We start from the raw sequence: 16,914 nt of genomic DNA on the forward strand, positions 1-16,914 counted from the left end.
CCATGCAATTCAAGATACCTCGAAAGATAAAAGGTAAAATAAAGGTAAGAGGAAGATATATGAGATTAGAAGTTATATACTTAGAATTAAGGTCACCAGATCAGGGCTTACTTATCCAGGCAGCTCTAACTCTGCATTTCTTCCATGTCTACCTGTAAGCATTAAATAAGTCTGCTGTCTAACATAAAAATTTCTTGTAAATGTGATAAACTGATGCAGGAAAAGAACATGCAGTCCAGTCTTCTGCTGACTCTACACACAATCAAATTTCTATTCTAATTTTTGTATAAATAATTTATTTTCCCCTTTAAAATCAGTTTTACTTCATTCTGGTTTTTAGTTCATCTGTAGTACCAAAATACTACCAAATTAGCCCTAATTCCCTATCTTATTTTTCAGCTTCCAGCCTGAATCAAACTCCTGCTATAAATGTGTTCCCTACTTACTTCTGTGTATCTAGGCTGTTTTAAAAATAGAATCATTACCAATGGCTTGCTTCTCAAGGTAGATAATTTTATAAAAATAACTGCATTTATGCCATATTAATCAACTCTCTTTTCTCAGGCGCAGCATATTTCTCCTTCGTATTAATATCACCTATGCAGGTCTAAATTTTCTGTGATCTGAACAGAAAAGCACAGGGAGATTTTTCAGAGCTCAACTTTCAGGGAAGCAATATTAAAAATCTGGGAGATAGCAGGGGCTACTGGTACTAGTTTCAGAAGATGGTGCCAAAGCAAACTGTGATGCCTTATGGGCCTTTTCAGCAATTGTGGGAAGGGTGGAATAATGGTTTTTCAATTTGTGCCCGAACAAGTGTAAACCATACAAGAGGCTCCAGAGCTGTACTTTACCACTCAGATAGATGCACTGTGTTACAGGAGCAGAGATTCAGGACATTCCCTTTCAGATTCTCTCTCTAGGATAGAGATGTACTGGGTTGCATGGAAACATTTCACATATGATACCCCATGCTGGGAAGGAGACCAAAGTGCTGTATTTTGTCCATCTCCGGACAGGACATCCCAGTGTGGGATGATGCAGGGTGATATGAGTCCCTGCAGTTCAGCAGCCTCCCTGCTATGGGTGTGGTAGGGATAGCACTGGTGGCCCACACATCCTCTGTAGGTAACCTGCTTCTGGCATTGGGGTGAAGGAGCAGGAGAGAGGCCACAGGGAAGATTCACTCCAGTTGATCTCAAGATATGGGCCCAGATATGCAGAAAATTTAGTTCCAAACTTTTGAGAAGAAAAAAGCATTGCTGGGGCCATGCTTATAACACTATAGTGTAGCTGAATATTGCACAACAGTGAAAATTTTTCAAGCTATTTAGTTTCAGAGGATTATTTTCCAAAGTTCATCACTGTTACTAGCTTCCTAGCCATTGTCCCAAACTTCCCTAAGGGAATATCATATACTTTAGTTATAAAAGAACAAGTTTCTTTTGAGAACAGCATGCTTGTCTTTTTTCTGTCTCCCTTCTTTGCAAAACAAAACATATGCTAATGCTAACAATGTCTTTCGAATTATACAAATCCTTTTATCTCAGTGGCTCTCAACACAAACCAGAATTGTGAAAAACTGGCTAGGTATGAGGATACCATAGTTCTTCAAGATCCTGGTGAAACACAAATACCGAGTAACTTTTGGATCCTTATTCTACCCCCTTCAGTCAAGGCAAAGGGTCGAAGTGCTTCAAAGGAAGATGTCCATCATAAGATCTCTAAAGCTATATTTATCCCTCTGAAGTATGAACAAAATCAGAGTTTTGATGACAGGCTAATTTCTAGATTCTGTATTATATATAAGTTCAGATTTGAAACATTAAGCTGTTGTTTTGCTAGAAAGATATTCAATTTATGTTGACTAGGTAAGTATCATTCACCTCAGTCAAGTCAAGGACTTTTGTGTGTTTTGCAAAAAACTGAACAATCTGAAAACTAAATGTGTTATTATTATAAAGCTATTCCTTTTGGGTTTTGTTTTTCAGATTATTTGAAACACTGCAGTCATTATTCTGGTCTATATTTGGACTCATCAATCTCTATGTCACCAATGTGAAAGCAAGGCATGAATTTACTGAATTTGTTGGGGCCACCATGTTTGGTACCTATAATGTAATATCTCTGGTTGTTCTGCTCAACATGCTAATAGCCATGATGAATAATTCTTACCAACTTATTGCTGTAAGTTGTTGTTTATTCTTAAATCATTTGGAATATATGCCTTCTCTCTGCTCCTAGATCCTGTTTTTCTGTCAGTAAAACATTACAGACAGGACATTGGGACATTGGAACAAATTTTCTGTTTTGTTTTAGTTCTTTTGCACTTTTCTGGAAGGATGCAGAAACCAGACCCAAGCTGGACTGGGTAGAGCCCTGCCTGAGCTGCACTGTACAAGAGCCTTTCTGAAAAAGAGACTGCCCAGGATTTTTCTGTCTCTGCTTTATATTTGTTAGCATTTGAAAGGCTGTTATTTTTTTATTTTTATCTGGCATGAATATACATGAATATAGAGTTAGAAATCGGATGCCCATGTTCCATCAGCAATTCATCAAAAAGTCATGTCTTCTCATTCAGCCGTGTCCTGTTTTCTTCTTTAATGAAAACTATCTTTATCCTTGTCAGAACTGTTTGCCCATTTTTTATTTCTCAACTGTCTACTAAGGAGGCTACGGATAATAAACACTGATTCAGCATACGATAATTCAAATACGATCATGCCAAAAGCAAACAAATAAAAGAAAACTTCAGTTTTCAGATACTTGACTAAACAGTTTTAGTAGCCTCATGATTTTGTTGGATAACTTACTTGTGAATTTTGGGTGCTGGCAATTACTAAGAAAATGCATGAGATTTACTGATTTGTTGAAGCTGATGCAGAGCAGTGTAACTAGACTGATCTATATGGAATAATGATGTGTTGCTTTTATAATAAAATATGTTTATAATAAAATCTTTCTTCTAGAAATGTAGTATTTTTCTGCTTTTAATTACCCTTTCAATTTTTCTGAGAGACTTTTAATAATTTAAAATCTCGTGATAGGGAAAGAAATGCTTATAAGTGGATGTATACTTTACATACCGACCATCTCTTAGCTGAAGTAAAGCAACATAGCTTTGCATTGCATTAAGGACCTTCTTTCAAAAGAAGATGGCAGTATTTTAGCAAGATAATTCATTAGATTTCAGGGTTGTTCTAGTTAGTTGTTCAGATTTTTGTAGAGGTTTATTTCACCTCCTTAATTACAGCAATATCTGTGCTGATGTTGTGTTTCTTGTGTGCAGGATCATGCAGACATTGAGTGGAAGTTTGCTCGAACAAAACTCTGGATGAGCTACTTTGAAGAGGGAGGAACTCTGCCCACTCCTTTTAATGTCATACCAAGCCCAAAGTCTCTGTGGTATCTGATCAAATGGTTATGGAGACACCTTTGCAAGAAAAAAATCAGAAGAAAGCCTGAAAGTTTTGGAACAATTGGGGTAAGTAATGGAATTTACTCTGCTTTTAGTCTTCCTCTTTGCTATATAGGTGAGCCTTTCTCAGCCTTACATAGCATCCAATATGTCAAATAATGTGCATATGAGTAAGAGAATAATTCTAGCAGAGAATGTTTACTTTTTACATTCATGTCAGTGTATTTGACTGAAAAGAAAGCATCATATCCCTGTGCAAAGGCAATATGAACCATGACTGTGCCTTTTTTAGAGGTAATTCAAGAAAGATTAAAAGTGATACAAAATACAAGAGATCAAACATGTATACTTGTCTACCAGTCCCAGAATTTTTGGTTGATGATCTCCAGCCCAAGTGTCACTGTTCAAGTGTAATTGACATATCGTGAACCACAGACTCACATATGAAGTATTTGTCATGGGATGTTCTCTGTGTCTCTGTCTCTTTACGTGTAATGAAATCGGTTTACCATAAAAACATTCTTTCCTAAAGCTGTTATCGTTAAAGAAAACATTTTGAAAGGTAACAGCATTTACCTGGACTCTCTTACTTGAATTTACAAGTAGAGTTATTTCAGAATCATATTGGTATCCTATTCTAATAGTGCTGATTAGCAGGGAAATTTCTAGAGAAAAAAAAATAGAGGGGAAAAGATACATAAGGAAACTGAGAATAGTCCTGCACCTGGATTCAGCAGATGCCTGTGTGGTATCTCAGATGCATACTTTCTCTGGTAGCAGTGAGTAAAGCAGATTTGAATTTGTCCTTCCTAACTTCATCTAGCCGAGGTACCTCAGTCAGCAGCGCAGTTTTTCTGCCTTGTCAGAGCAAATATCCACGCAACATCCTAACCCACCAGCACCTAATTCTCTCTAGTTATGTTTTCTGTATTTCCCAAGAGCAAGTCAATACCTGAGTAATTAGACTTCATTTAGGCAACTCCAGTGTAAAGAAAACTATTTTGGGTAAGATGTGGATAGTGGCACTTTCCTTATACCATAGGAGTTTGGTGAATATTAATTTTTTCAAGTCTTTTAGGAACTCAGATAACTAAGCATTAAGTGATAGTATAAGAGTCAAGTGTGGGTAAGGGGGAAAAGAAAGTCCTTATGCTGTTGACCCTGGTAGAAAAACCTCCATCCATTTCAAAAAAGCCAGGGAATATGATACAATTCTTTGATGGACCATTACTATATCAACCTTTTCTTTGCATTTCTCCACTATTTCTTGATAACTGAGTAATAAGGATAGGTTTTTCCCACCTTTTCTCGTGTCATATCCTGGAATTCAGTTTAATCTACAGATATACTTGGAGGAAAAGGATCACATGGGTGTATAGATATATGATAAAGAGGAAGAGTTACATATAAAACTAATTCACAATTAGTAAGCCAATGAAGGAATTTTGTCCTCTTTGTAGAAAGCTTGCAGTCAGGCTTCTTGCAATATACTGACTGATCTTGTTGGCCAGTATCTGTGTTGTGAAAGCAAAATTGCTTCACTTAGCTGTTGTACTTGTACATAGCAAAAAAACAGCCAGAAATGGAAGCTTGTAAGCATGAAAATGACATTAAAACAAACCAGTAGTGTACTACAAGAGATACATATATAGAAATGTAATAATAATAGAAATCTAGAAATAATAATAAAAATTTTACAAAGAACATGAGCTAGCATAAGAGGGGAATAATTTTAAGGATAGAATATCTCTATGTGACATAGGAAGGAAAAGAAGTAAATGCAGAGACTTACAGGAAGAAAACATATGAGATTTTGTTAGAAAGAGAAAATCAAGAGAGAGAGTGATGTACTTGTGTGTGTGGGAGAGTGCGCAATACTTCTAGGCATTTGTTAAACATTTGGCAGGGATAATTAGGCAGTGTAAACTGATTGAGTGATATTAAAATTAGTGCCACGATGCCAGTGTATAGCAGAGGATTGGTTAATGAAATGTCCCTGTTTGACTGAGACACATCCAGAATACTCTTATACATCCCAGCTAAACCTTCAGAACAATATTTTTTGTCAGACTTTTCATCCGGGATAAGGATTTTTTTTTTTTCCTTTTTCTTACCTCTCAAACTGCAGATCTGTGGGTAAACTCATTCCTGGATCTGTGGAATAAGAAAAAAGAAAAAATATGGGGTGCTCCCAGCCCTATGTTGAATGGCATGGTGAGAAAGGGCATTCAGGAAGATCACCTCCTGCTTCCTACAGCTACCTCCTGCTAGGATACATAAATCCCACTTTCTAGAAATCCACATCTTAGGTTTGGGAAAATTGGTGCAGCAAAGAGTCAAAGGGTAGGCAGTCTCTTCACAAAGCTGCTTGAGAAATTTTCCAAATGGAATTTTCAGTTTATTTAATGAGAAAGAAATACAAAATCTGTAACCTCCAAGCTTTTTCATTAATAAAATCCAGTTTCAAGGAAACCTTTGTTGGGAAAGACTTTTCAGCTTCAGGATGGAATTCTTGTTTGAAGAAAGAAGGAGCAGGTGCCATGGAAAGCAAATAGCTTGGGCTAAGGGAGACCCAGGTTCACTTCTATTCTCCGGTGGATATTTAGTTATTTACCCCAAGTATAACAGCTCTGACAGGAGAGATTTCCATGTGAAGATCTTCAAGAACTTGCAGGGGTTAAGGTGCTGTCTTGAGAGAACAAAAAGGAGCTGAACCTGGCTTTCTTATGATTTGAATGCAAACCCCTAATTACTAAACTGTTTAGGGGGCATTCTTAGTTAATTTCTGTAAAGTTTTTTAAAAAATTGTTTGATGAAAATGAATTCCTAAAGCATGCGAAACAGTAGGGCCATATCCATCACTAGTTTCCCCTGCAGAATAGGTACTTAGTTGGAAGTAGAGCTGAAACCCCTCTGAAGCAAAGAGCTCACCAGCAGAACCATCATGGCAATCAGACTTTCATCTATCTGGAAAAAGTGAGTGGCTATGGCTTACCAGGCAGATTCAGTCCACCATATGGGCATCTCATAAGACTACAGAGTTCCTCAGCTATCTTCTCAGCATGACAGAAGCCCTGTTAGGGCTATCTCAGTTTGGAACATTTTGCAATTTCCAGGCCTGGTTGTACACCCAAGCTCCAAAATGAAGTAAGATGTGGGTAGGCACTGTGTGCTCTGATTTCCACATTAGATAGATGCAAACCAGATGATGTTAACTGGATGTTCCCCAAGAGGTGAAATCATCAGAGAACAAATGGACACACCATGGTGATCTCACAGTTTGTCCTGGGGGATTGTACTGCTTTCTGGTTTTGAAAAACTTATTTCCAACACCCACAGCTCAGCGTTGTTTTTCTAGATCTTTTTCAATTATCCCAACAAGCTACATCACAAATTAGATTTGGAACCTCTATGCCCTTTCAACCAAAAGTAAATGAAGACTTTTCTCTGCACATTGTTCAAGGATTTTAGATGACAGCTCTCTTACTCTGGCTCACTGGAATCTCCCCTGTAATAACTTTGGCCTCAGAGCTACAAGATAAGCTTTGTTGGGACCTACTCCTTTTCACTGAGTCCTGCATTATAAACTCTGATTCCTTCCCTACAACCAATAATGGAAAAAAACCAAACAAAACCACTATAAACTGATCTTATATTAGCTGTATGGATATGTAGATGCCTTATTGTCTGCGAGGAAGAACTCAGATTTCAAGACATTTTTTCCTGAAATCCCTAAATGTTACCTTTCCTATCAAGAAGCGCTAATCCATGGTGACATACTATGGTGTTTTCCAGTAGGAAAAGCAATAGTGTGCATCAGGTGAATCAGTCCTAGAGGATGCAAAACAGATGATAGGCAGAATGAAACTGTCAAGCATCATTCATGATCTCTGCACAAGAAATCTTAGTACCAAAAAACCAGGAATCATAAGCTAGGACTGAATCAAGGACGATGTCTCAACAATCAGCTGTAAAATTTATATATGTGTACACCTGACAGTTCAGTATGTGTAGGCAGAACATGTAAAGAAAGCGTTCAAGATCAGGATAGTTTGCAGCACACATGCTAGTGAACGGATTTATCTGGCTTATAGGAAGAAGAAAAAAATCAGTAAAACTAAGTATGATGTGGTTGCTTGGGAGGACCATCTACGTTGCTGTTTATAACAGAACTATCATGGAAAAGAACGGGGTCTGTAGGGGTTGTGAGGTTCCTCTGAAGAAAGCTGATTAATTTGCTTGGATGTCAGTTCCATGAATCTTATGTCCTTTGTTGCTCTAGGACAGGTGAAGCAGTGGATGGTGAAGTCAAGGGCAGGTTTCTCAAGGGAGAGGTTTTTTTCTCCAAAATAACACAGTGCACAGCCATGCTGACTGCAGCTTCTCTAGCCACAGTTACATCTGAAGGAAGGCCAGGATGCTTACATGTGATTTACTAGGATTTCAGCTCTGCTATGAATCAGACAGAGCTCTTCTACCATTCAGAGTTCAGCATATTTTTATGTTCTGTCATTTTGACATATCCCAGGTATGCGGCATTCTCTTTAGCTATTATCACAGTTATCTCCTGCACTTAAAACTCTGAAATAACAATGTGTGCTTCTCTTTATATATATATAGATGTGTATATATATATATATATATATATATATATAAAAATATCTGATCTGTTAATCTTTTCAGCTCACCTTTGCAAAAGACAGACTAGTAATGTAACTCTATTGATTATGGTGATGTTTTTCTGACTGTACAAAACTTTGGGGTTGTCAAGGCTACTCTTGTTTGCCGTCTGAAATCCAATGCTATTTCCAAAAAAGAATATATATAGGAAAAGAAACCCTAATTCCACTGGAATAAATTTTACTGTTTTCCTCAAATTACATTCTCCTTTATGTCTGATCAATCACTAAAAAGTGGTTTACCTACAATTTTAAGTATTTAAGAGGAGAAAATGGAAAGTATTGTCAGGAATATCTTCAGTAATATTTTTTTTGTGCATCTGGTGTTTAGATAACCTATTACCTCTTTTCTAGCCATGTCATCCAGATTTTTATACCATTTTCCAAGTATTCTACGTGATTTTATTATCATTTGTCAGAGAAAATCTCCTTTTCCCTTCTCCCGTTCTTTGCTATCCCAGTGGAAAATGATTCAACTTCTAAGCGAATATAAGCATTTTTTTTTTCTATTTTCTCTGTAATGTATGTTATGGAAAGTTGAGCAAAGAAATACCTTCCACCTGGCGTGGAAATTGGTAATCTGGAGTGTTTGTTGTATAGCCAAAAACCATCTCATGGAGAAGACCATCTCTTTGTCAACAGAGATAAATTCTAATCCTTTTTATGTGATGCTTCTACTCAAGATGAGGAATATATCCTGTGACTTCAGACAATAGTTACATTTTCGGGACCTTTATTACTAAGTAGTTTGAAGTCAAATGCAGACATTAAATTTCAATTCCTTCTTTATTAAACACTTCAAAAGAGGTAATTCAACATTATCAAATTTTTAACTGCTTAAGAGATTTTTCTTCCAAACATTGAAAATTATGAGGAAAGACATGAATAGGAAGACCAAAATAAGTATCACTTCTAGTGGAACTAATGTTAAAGCTTCCTAAAGGATTTTAGTGCCCCCTTTTGGAAAGTGACAACAGTATCCCCTTCAATTTCATTATCTCATTCCACATTGTCATTAGAGGAATGTTTCTCCCTTGTTGCTATTTTTAGTAAAATTTAACTTTCATCCCTTTGTCAGCCATAGTTTTCAACTTCTTAGGCAGGTAGCACAATGATTACTCAAAACAAATTCTGAACCACAAATTAGACTATAACTGGGTACAGAAAAGCAGGCGGAGAACTAAATAAGAACAAGATGAGTGTTAGTGATATTTTATTTATAGTGAATAGCTTGATTTTCAGATGTGTTTGGGCAAAGATTCATTCTGCTTTCAAAAGAAATCAAAATATGATTATGAACTGGAGATTGAATCCAAACATTTAAACAGGAGATAGAAAACTGATGGGTTAATAACTTTGATAGGTTTCATTTATGCATAATATCATGTGCAGATGTATGTGGCTTTGTATGAAAACATACAATTAAATCAATTTTCTTTCAGCTTCTCAGTGGTATCCTAAATTGCATTTGTTGGCATTGCATTGAGTGGAAAAGCCACAGCCTCTGTTTCTCTATTTTGGAGTTTCCAAAGTGGTTGCAAAAAAAGAGTTAAGCAAGGTATTTCTTGTTATAGGTACAGAATTAAACTTATACATTTATTTCACATTTCACTGTAATCCAAGCAGAGCAGACAGTAGCTGCAGAAAGTATTCTGCCAGACAAGGATCAGCATTTGTTTTATTTATAGGAGTTATTCATTTTACCTGAAGTGTTTTTCCCTTTACCTGTGAGTTAGATTTGTTGTTGAGAGCTCTCTTAGCCACTAACTCCCTTAATGCTCTCTCAGCAGGAATGAAACATCTCCATCGTGTGGTCAACTGCAAAATATGTTTTTTGTTGGGTTTTTTTCCTAAAAAACGGCTAAAGATGGGTGTTGGGAGGGTATTAGCCTTCCCACGGCTGCCTTGCCCCCTCTGGCCCTGATGGTGGGCAGACTAATGCATCCCTTCACCCTTTTAAACACAAGGAATTTCCATCTTCTCTTTGGATGAGGCATAGATGCAGAAACATGATCTGGAAATTACTGAAGACAAGATGCTTATGTATAAAGCCCTCCTCCACACTGGCTGTTCAGACTGATTAAGAAATAATGATTTTCCCCCTATGTGTTATTTTTTGCGAAGCCCAACCATACAGCCACTGCATCCCTCAAATTAATTTGAAAGAAATCAACCTTGAAGTGTAAACTGACTCCAAGTACAGGGAAACTGGTAATCACTTCTTTCAAATAAAAGAAGATGACAAAATAACTTACTGTGCCTGACTCATTATGCAACTGAGGTCAATTTTAACAAGTCTCTTGGATGTCCTTTTCCCCTTTTTAAGCTGTTGTAAGTGTTCCATTTTGTAGAAATGCAGTCAGTGGTCAAACACATTCTTTTCTTGTCAGCAGCAGATATAAGAACCCAAGTTAAAGCTGTAAATCTTTCTTTCATCAGTCAGGGATAATTAAGGTAGAGGATAGGGATATGTGACTCAGTATGCAATTGAGGACAAGAGTAATTCAAGGAAAAAATAATTCAGACCTTTTTTTTCCCTCCGTCTTCTCCTGGACAGCACTTACATATGGCAGTATAATCTAATGCAACACCTGATTGAAGCCTGTATCGTTATTTCATCTGACCACATTTCTTTTTGCTGCTCCTCTTCAGAATTACTGTCCCATTTACACTCCCTCCTTATCAACACCTATGTTGAAAGCTAAATTTCTTTTTTCCATATACTCCTCTATGACTTAGTGTTTTTGACAGAGAACTAAGCAGGAACTTTCTCTTATAGTGCAGGTTTTGGTTAGCTTTATCCTAAATGAGACATCAGGAGCCATAGCAAGTGCTACATCATGGTTTTACTAACCCCCCTCTGTTGATGATTTTCCATACAGAATTTCTCTTCCTGTGACTCATGTCTATTGACTTCTGTTCTTTTGCTGTGCACCTTCAAGAAAACTTTTCTCAATTCAGTAAAATATTCTTCAGCCTGTGCAAGTGAGTGATATGATTCCATTGTTCCCCGTCTATCTCAGATCAGAGACCTTGAGATCACAGACTCTGACAAGCAATGATCTGGGTGCCCATCGCATCCATGACAAAGCTGGAACAACAGCATTTTGATGAAAATATAGAAAATCCTCTTCCCAGTAGCAGCATTCTCCTTTCTGTAAAGCAAATGATAGGCTTTGCTCCAACACTATCATTTTTCAACAGACTTTGAACCATTTCTCACAGCTTGGTAGATACTTTATAGTGCACAGACCTACTGTTTTGCAGTGGTTATGTATTTTGCTTCCAGACAGGAATTAATAGCTTTTTGGGTTTCCTATTTTCAGAGACGTGCAGCTGACAATTTGAGAAGACATCATCAATACCAGGTACAGACCTGTGTTTATTTTTTGAGCAATTCTTTTTTCTATGCCTCTAGAATGTTTTCATGAGGGGGAAGGGGGGGGGGGGGAAGGTAAGAATTTAATGAGAAAGCTGAAAAGAAAAAAAAATAAATAAATAAATAGAACCCAAAAAATGCATACTTATTTCACCTTAGCAAATAAGTTTATAAATTGTTCATAAATTTCAAAAAAGCTTTTGAGAAGTAGGGTTGTCTTCTTTTAGGAGCAAAAGTGTATTTTCTAGAGCAATAACATGCTAGCCAGTATTTTGTCCACTGTAACATGGAGTGCCTCTAAAAAAACCAAACACATATCCTCAACTCCTCCCGGGATTCATCAGGAGCGTATGTGCAGCTCACTGATGTGCTCCAACCTGCTCTTCATCTCTCCAGCTCTAGTCCCCCCTAGAAAATTTCCCTTAATAACCTCTCTGCCTGGGGTTACAAAAGGATACCCTGTAGTCAGTTCTTCTTAATCCTTCCTTCTTCAGCTTCTACTTTTTTGAGATTATTGTAATGCAATTAATAATTTTCAGCTTTAATTTGAATTTTGTTGGATTAAAAGGGTGTCAAGTTAAACAACATTTGGGCTGTAGGTTTGGTAATAATAAATTCCATATGGGAAATAACTAGAAAAACTATGACTTTTCCACCATGAAAAAGCGACAGCTGTGGAAGTAAAACAGGGATCTGTGCAATCGTGGGGAAGGTGAACACAGAGTAGCTGTTTACCATTATCCACAAACTGAATACCACACATGTACTACACTACATTCGTAAGGCTGCAGGCAGCCCTTTGAGGAAAGTGATTATTCTCCTCCAGCCCACACTTGTAGGACTGTATCTGGAGCAGTGTGTGCTGTTGGGGTCCCACACTACAAGAGAGATGTTAACAAACTGGAAGAAATCCAGCAAAGGGCCACCAAGAGGGTTAGAGGGCTGACATAAAAAAATCTTGGATTTCAGCCTGGAGTAGGTTAAGGGGAATATAACTGCTGTCTTAAATAACATAGTGGGTGGTTAGAGAGAATGAGCTGGATTTTTCTTCAAAGTACACACCAAAAGAACAGGACTCAGTGGGCACAAATTGCAGGAAGGGAAATTCTATAAGGTAAGGAGAAACATCCTCACAGTGAGGGAACTAAAGAATTGGAAGAAGTTGTTCAGGGAGGCTGCAGCTTCTTCATCCCTGGAGATATTCTGCACTTGACTGCACATGGCTTCTTTTCCAACATAAATTATCAGAGTTCAGGTTAAAAATAAGCAAAACTCCAAATGGAATCTTGCTCCAGCTATACCATAGAATTGATTGGCAGAGGATTTCTGAATGCTGAAAGTTTACATGAATTCAAAATGCATAGGAAAACCTGTCACAACCAGTTAAACCTAGAACTATAATTTTTGATTCAGAAAGTCACTGAATCTTACAGCGCAGGAGGCTTGAGAGAGAATAACTGGAAATAGTGTTATACAATCACACTAGACTTATTCTCCTTGTGAGGCATCAGCAGCTGCTCAGTGCCAGGTTGCACGTTACTGGCATGAGACATACCCTTGGTCAAACCCACTGTAGCCCTTCTCAGGATAATAAATACTAGTGCATTCCATCAAAAAGCAGAACCAATTTCTAAACAGATCTAAGGCTTATACTTTTTTTGTCATGTTCCTAAAACACAAAAAAGCCCAAGCAGAGCCAGTGAATGTAGGTTTAGTAACTAATACCAAGAAACCTAACACAATGCTTTATATTTTTAGGAAGTTATGAGAAATCTGGTTAAGAGGTATGTTGCTGCAATGATAAGAGATGCCAAAACGGAAGAAGGATTGACAGAAGAAAATTTTAAGGTATGCATTTATTTTTATGTTTATAGGTGTTTTAGTGTTTTAGTAAGATATTATAAGACTCACATTCAGTTATTCATAGCATATAACTAACCTCCTAGAGCAAGGTAGCATATAACTAACTTTCTAGAGCATGTTCTTCTACCTTGAAAATAACAGGCATTATCCAGATAATGAATTTTATTACTGATCCCCGGCATAAGCCTTTTTTTCTCTCTCTTTTTTTTTTTTTTTTTAATTACAAAAAGAAAAGTCAAATTAGCTTTCATGCTCTGATGTTTCATCTTTCTTCCTAATTTTTAGGAGTTAAAACAAGATATTTCCAGCTTTCGCTTTGAAGTCCTGGGTTTACTGAAAGGAAGCAAGCTGTCTAATTTGCAGACTGCAAAGATGAACAAAGACACTGCTTCTCTGTCAGAAAATGAAGAAAATAGTGAGAGTGAAGGAAACAAGAAAGGAAAGAAAAAACCCTTCAGCCTTTTTGACATAACAACGATGATTCACCCACGATCAGCCAATATTGCATCTGAAGGGCATAATGTAAGCAATGGCTCAGCAATGATGGTGTCCGAATCCACTCAGGAGAAACAAAAGCGTGTGAATTTTGTAACAGACATAAAAAATTTTGGGTTGTTTCACAGACGATCAAAAGCAAACTCTGTGGAGCAGAGTACAAATAAAATATACACTGTTTCTGAAGAAGTTTCCCGTCAACAGGCAGAAGAACAATGTGAGAAAACTGATGAACTGGAACAGGAAGAATTGACCATGAACTGTGCATTCAGTATCCAAAATCCTGACAAAAAATGTGTATTAGCTGAGTCACAAAATAACAGCGACTCTTTGGATTCACAGGAAGAGGAAAATATTTGTATTTTAGAAACAGAGAAAAGGGAGTTACAGAACTCAGAACCTGCCACACAGCAGGATCAGCTGGACAAGGCATTGGATATTAGCATTGACTCTGCTGGAAAACAGGAAACAATTGTTCAGGGTGACTATGTGATAACAAGGTTGTGATGCTTACAGGAGGAAGCATTTACAAATATATATATTTTGCATAGTGCTTTGGGGGGGGAATGTTTTAAGAATTATATTAGCAAATGCAGAATTACACTTTATAGTACTCAACTGTGGCACATGATCTTGTAACATAATAGTCAAGAGAAAGATAATATGAGGACCTTCTGTTTTGTAGCCTGCTTTAGCTTTCACGATTTGTTTTACATTTTTTAATAAATGGAAGCATCTTGTATTCTTGTACTGTTGCAATAACCCACAGAAACTTTTTAGCTATCTTTTTGAATTACAACAAATGCAATTTCTCTCATATGATAGTTGACTCCTATGATAAATATTTTTCTATGCAAATAAAAAGTAGCGTAAGAGACTTGTAAGCCTTTCTTTAACTTTGTAGGTTCTTAAAATATTCCGGGCATCATAATAATCATATGTGGCTCCTGTCAGCATAATTCATGTCAAGCTATTAGAATCATTTATTTAAATTGCTAGAAATTTGATTTGTTTCAAAAACTATACAGAATCAAAAAAAATTATTTTATTTATTGAAGGAACATGAATACCTGTAAATTATGAAAGATTAGTCTATTTGATTATTTAATTACAGCTTCACCCTCACAGCAACAGGAGTATCACTGTCCTGATACCATTGCTAGAAATGCATTTACAGGGTTTGAAGACTGTAAAAAGTGTTTCTTATAGGAAAAAAATATCTGTGGTTTGCTAAAAGTTGATGATGGATTACTTCCCAGGAATCCTTAATCACCACAGTTACTGCTTCTTCAGTGATTAATTTTTCCTAACATGAACAACCTATGCACTTTAATATTCAGCTGCTTATTAGCTTTTGCCTTCACAATACACTTGCATTTGCTAAGAGAAAGATACTTCAGGACTAAGCAAGTATACAGTGACCCCCGAGTGCTTGGATAAATATGACAATTTTTTGAGAAGTTTTAAAAGGCAAGCCTTAAGAGAGTTTCTTTGGTAATTTCAGAATTTGGGGGAACCTGATTGGATGTTTTATAAAAAACCCTAAATGTATAAAGAAAACCTGATAGTATTTTTAATAACTAATGAGTAAGTTATTGTCTTAGTCAAAACCAGTATTTTTAAAATTAAATGGTCTGTTTCTTTTTAATTGTTGACTGGTGTCCTACATTATTAAAAATGTAATTTTGCAACTGGCCTAAGAATGACCACCCTTGAACTCTCAGTCTTTTCCTCCCTGAATATACCACGTAAGTGTGCTTATTTCATTCTTAACCTCCCTAGCCCTGCCATGATAGATTTTGTAGTTCATATTAGCCTGTATGAAGGAAACTCCAGATTCATAGAGTACATTTCCATTTCAGATTAAATCCATCATATGTTACTTCCACCTTGTAGGAACTGACCCAAAGCCATATAATTCTGGATCTAAACTGTCCTGGTACTGAACTGAATTTTGACAATCCAGACAAATCTTTCTCATCTCTATACTTTTAGGTGAGTTTTCCAGCTCTACTTTTCACATGTGCTACTCACTCTGATCTCACGTATTGAAAGCTTCCTTCCTGCATATCTATTTGTGTCATGGCAGATACAGTTGAACCAAAGTGGAAAATATGAGGTGTAATTGGAAAATAGTTTGTATAGCTTTGCAATAATGCGTTCAAACCATATTTGATTCACTGATTTCCATCTTGGCCTCTTGACTGCTCTGTAGACCCTCTCTTCTTCACGTCTCTCTCTTTGTCCACCTGTAGATTGTAAGCTCCTTGGAGCAGGGCCTGCTGCTTTTCTGTTTGGAAAGCACCTGAACTATTACAAGTATAAAAAGAAATAAATAGTAAGAAGAATGGTGGAATACCTTCATATCATTTTCATTAGGTAAACTCTTTTAGAGAGTTCTCTCTTAATCCTGTAACATGTGTGCTAAAATTGCTGTAAAGTAATTGTGTCACATGTTATCATGAAGTTTTTTATTTCCTAGCTAGCAGTCCTTCACCACTGATTTAAGTTTCTCATCCTTCATCATGGTTTGTAACACCTTTGAGTCCTAAGCTTACTACCCATTCACTAGCCGAATCCAAAACAAACTGTGCTTACTCAAAAGGGCTTTCAGTACATTCCAGCCACATTGGTTTCGCTCCAGACAAAATGTGCCTGACCAGGGTATTTGTAATGCTAACATCATTATTATCAGAAAAAGTTAACTACCACAGGTCTGAGCTCTGTGTATTTTTCTGCCATCATTAAAACGTGTGCCTCCTGTGCATGAAGTTCCCAGCATTGAACAGTGAACCTGAAACATCAGCCACACCATCACATGCCCACTCCACTGTTTTGGGCATCAGACTAAGTCTTGGAGTAGATACAAGATGGAACAGCGAGGACAGCACAGGTGGGCAGGTGTCTTAGTCATAGGGACATGATGTTGTGTTGTATAGCAATAGGTGGTCAGTGTTTTGCTGCCTTTTTTTTTTTTTAATAGATGAATACTGAAACATAGGTCTATTAAATAAAGCATACTTAAAATCAACATTTGCTCTATTTTTATGTCATTCTTAAGCGTTGAAGCTTGACACCAG

At 36.9% G+C, this 16,914-nt stretch overlaps 1 protein-coding gene across 4 annotated transcripts in view; it reads left to right on the forward strand.

Annotated features, from left to right (window-relative positions):
* The window catches only part of TRPC4 (transient receptor potential cation channel subfamily C member 4), a 137,316-nt gene extending 122,607 nt beyond the window's left edge, over positions 1 to 14,709 (forward strand). For all 4 annotated transcript variants that reach the window (XM_027892776.1, XM_027892775.1, XM_027892777.1 and 1 more), the window contains 5 exons: positions 1,992 to 2,187; positions 3,290 to 3,484; positions 11,424 to 11,465; positions 13,235 to 13,324; positions 13,625 to 14,709. In XM_027892776.1, the coding sequence (XP_027748577.1) occupies positions 1,992 to 2,187; positions 3,290 to 3,484; positions 11,424 to 11,465; positions 13,235 to 13,324; positions 13,625 to 14,341 (1,240 nt within the window). In that variant the 3' untranslated portion in view covers positions 14,342 to 14,709. The remainder of the gene's footprint in view (positions 1 to 1,991; positions 2,188 to 3,289; positions 3,485 to 11,423; positions 11,466 to 13,234; positions 13,325 to 13,624) is intronic.
* Positions 14,710 to 16,914: the final 2,205 nt, after the last annotated feature.

Source organism: Empidonax traillii, unplaced genomic scaffold (assembly GCF_003031625.1).
Source record: "Empidonax traillii isolate 1590-97213 ecotype Southwest subspecies unplaced genomic scaffold, ASM303162v1 scaffold367:size622293, whole genome shotgun sequence".
Lineage (NCBI taxonomy): Eukaryota > Metazoa > Chordata > Aves > Passeriformes > Tyrannidae > Empidonax > Empidonax traillii.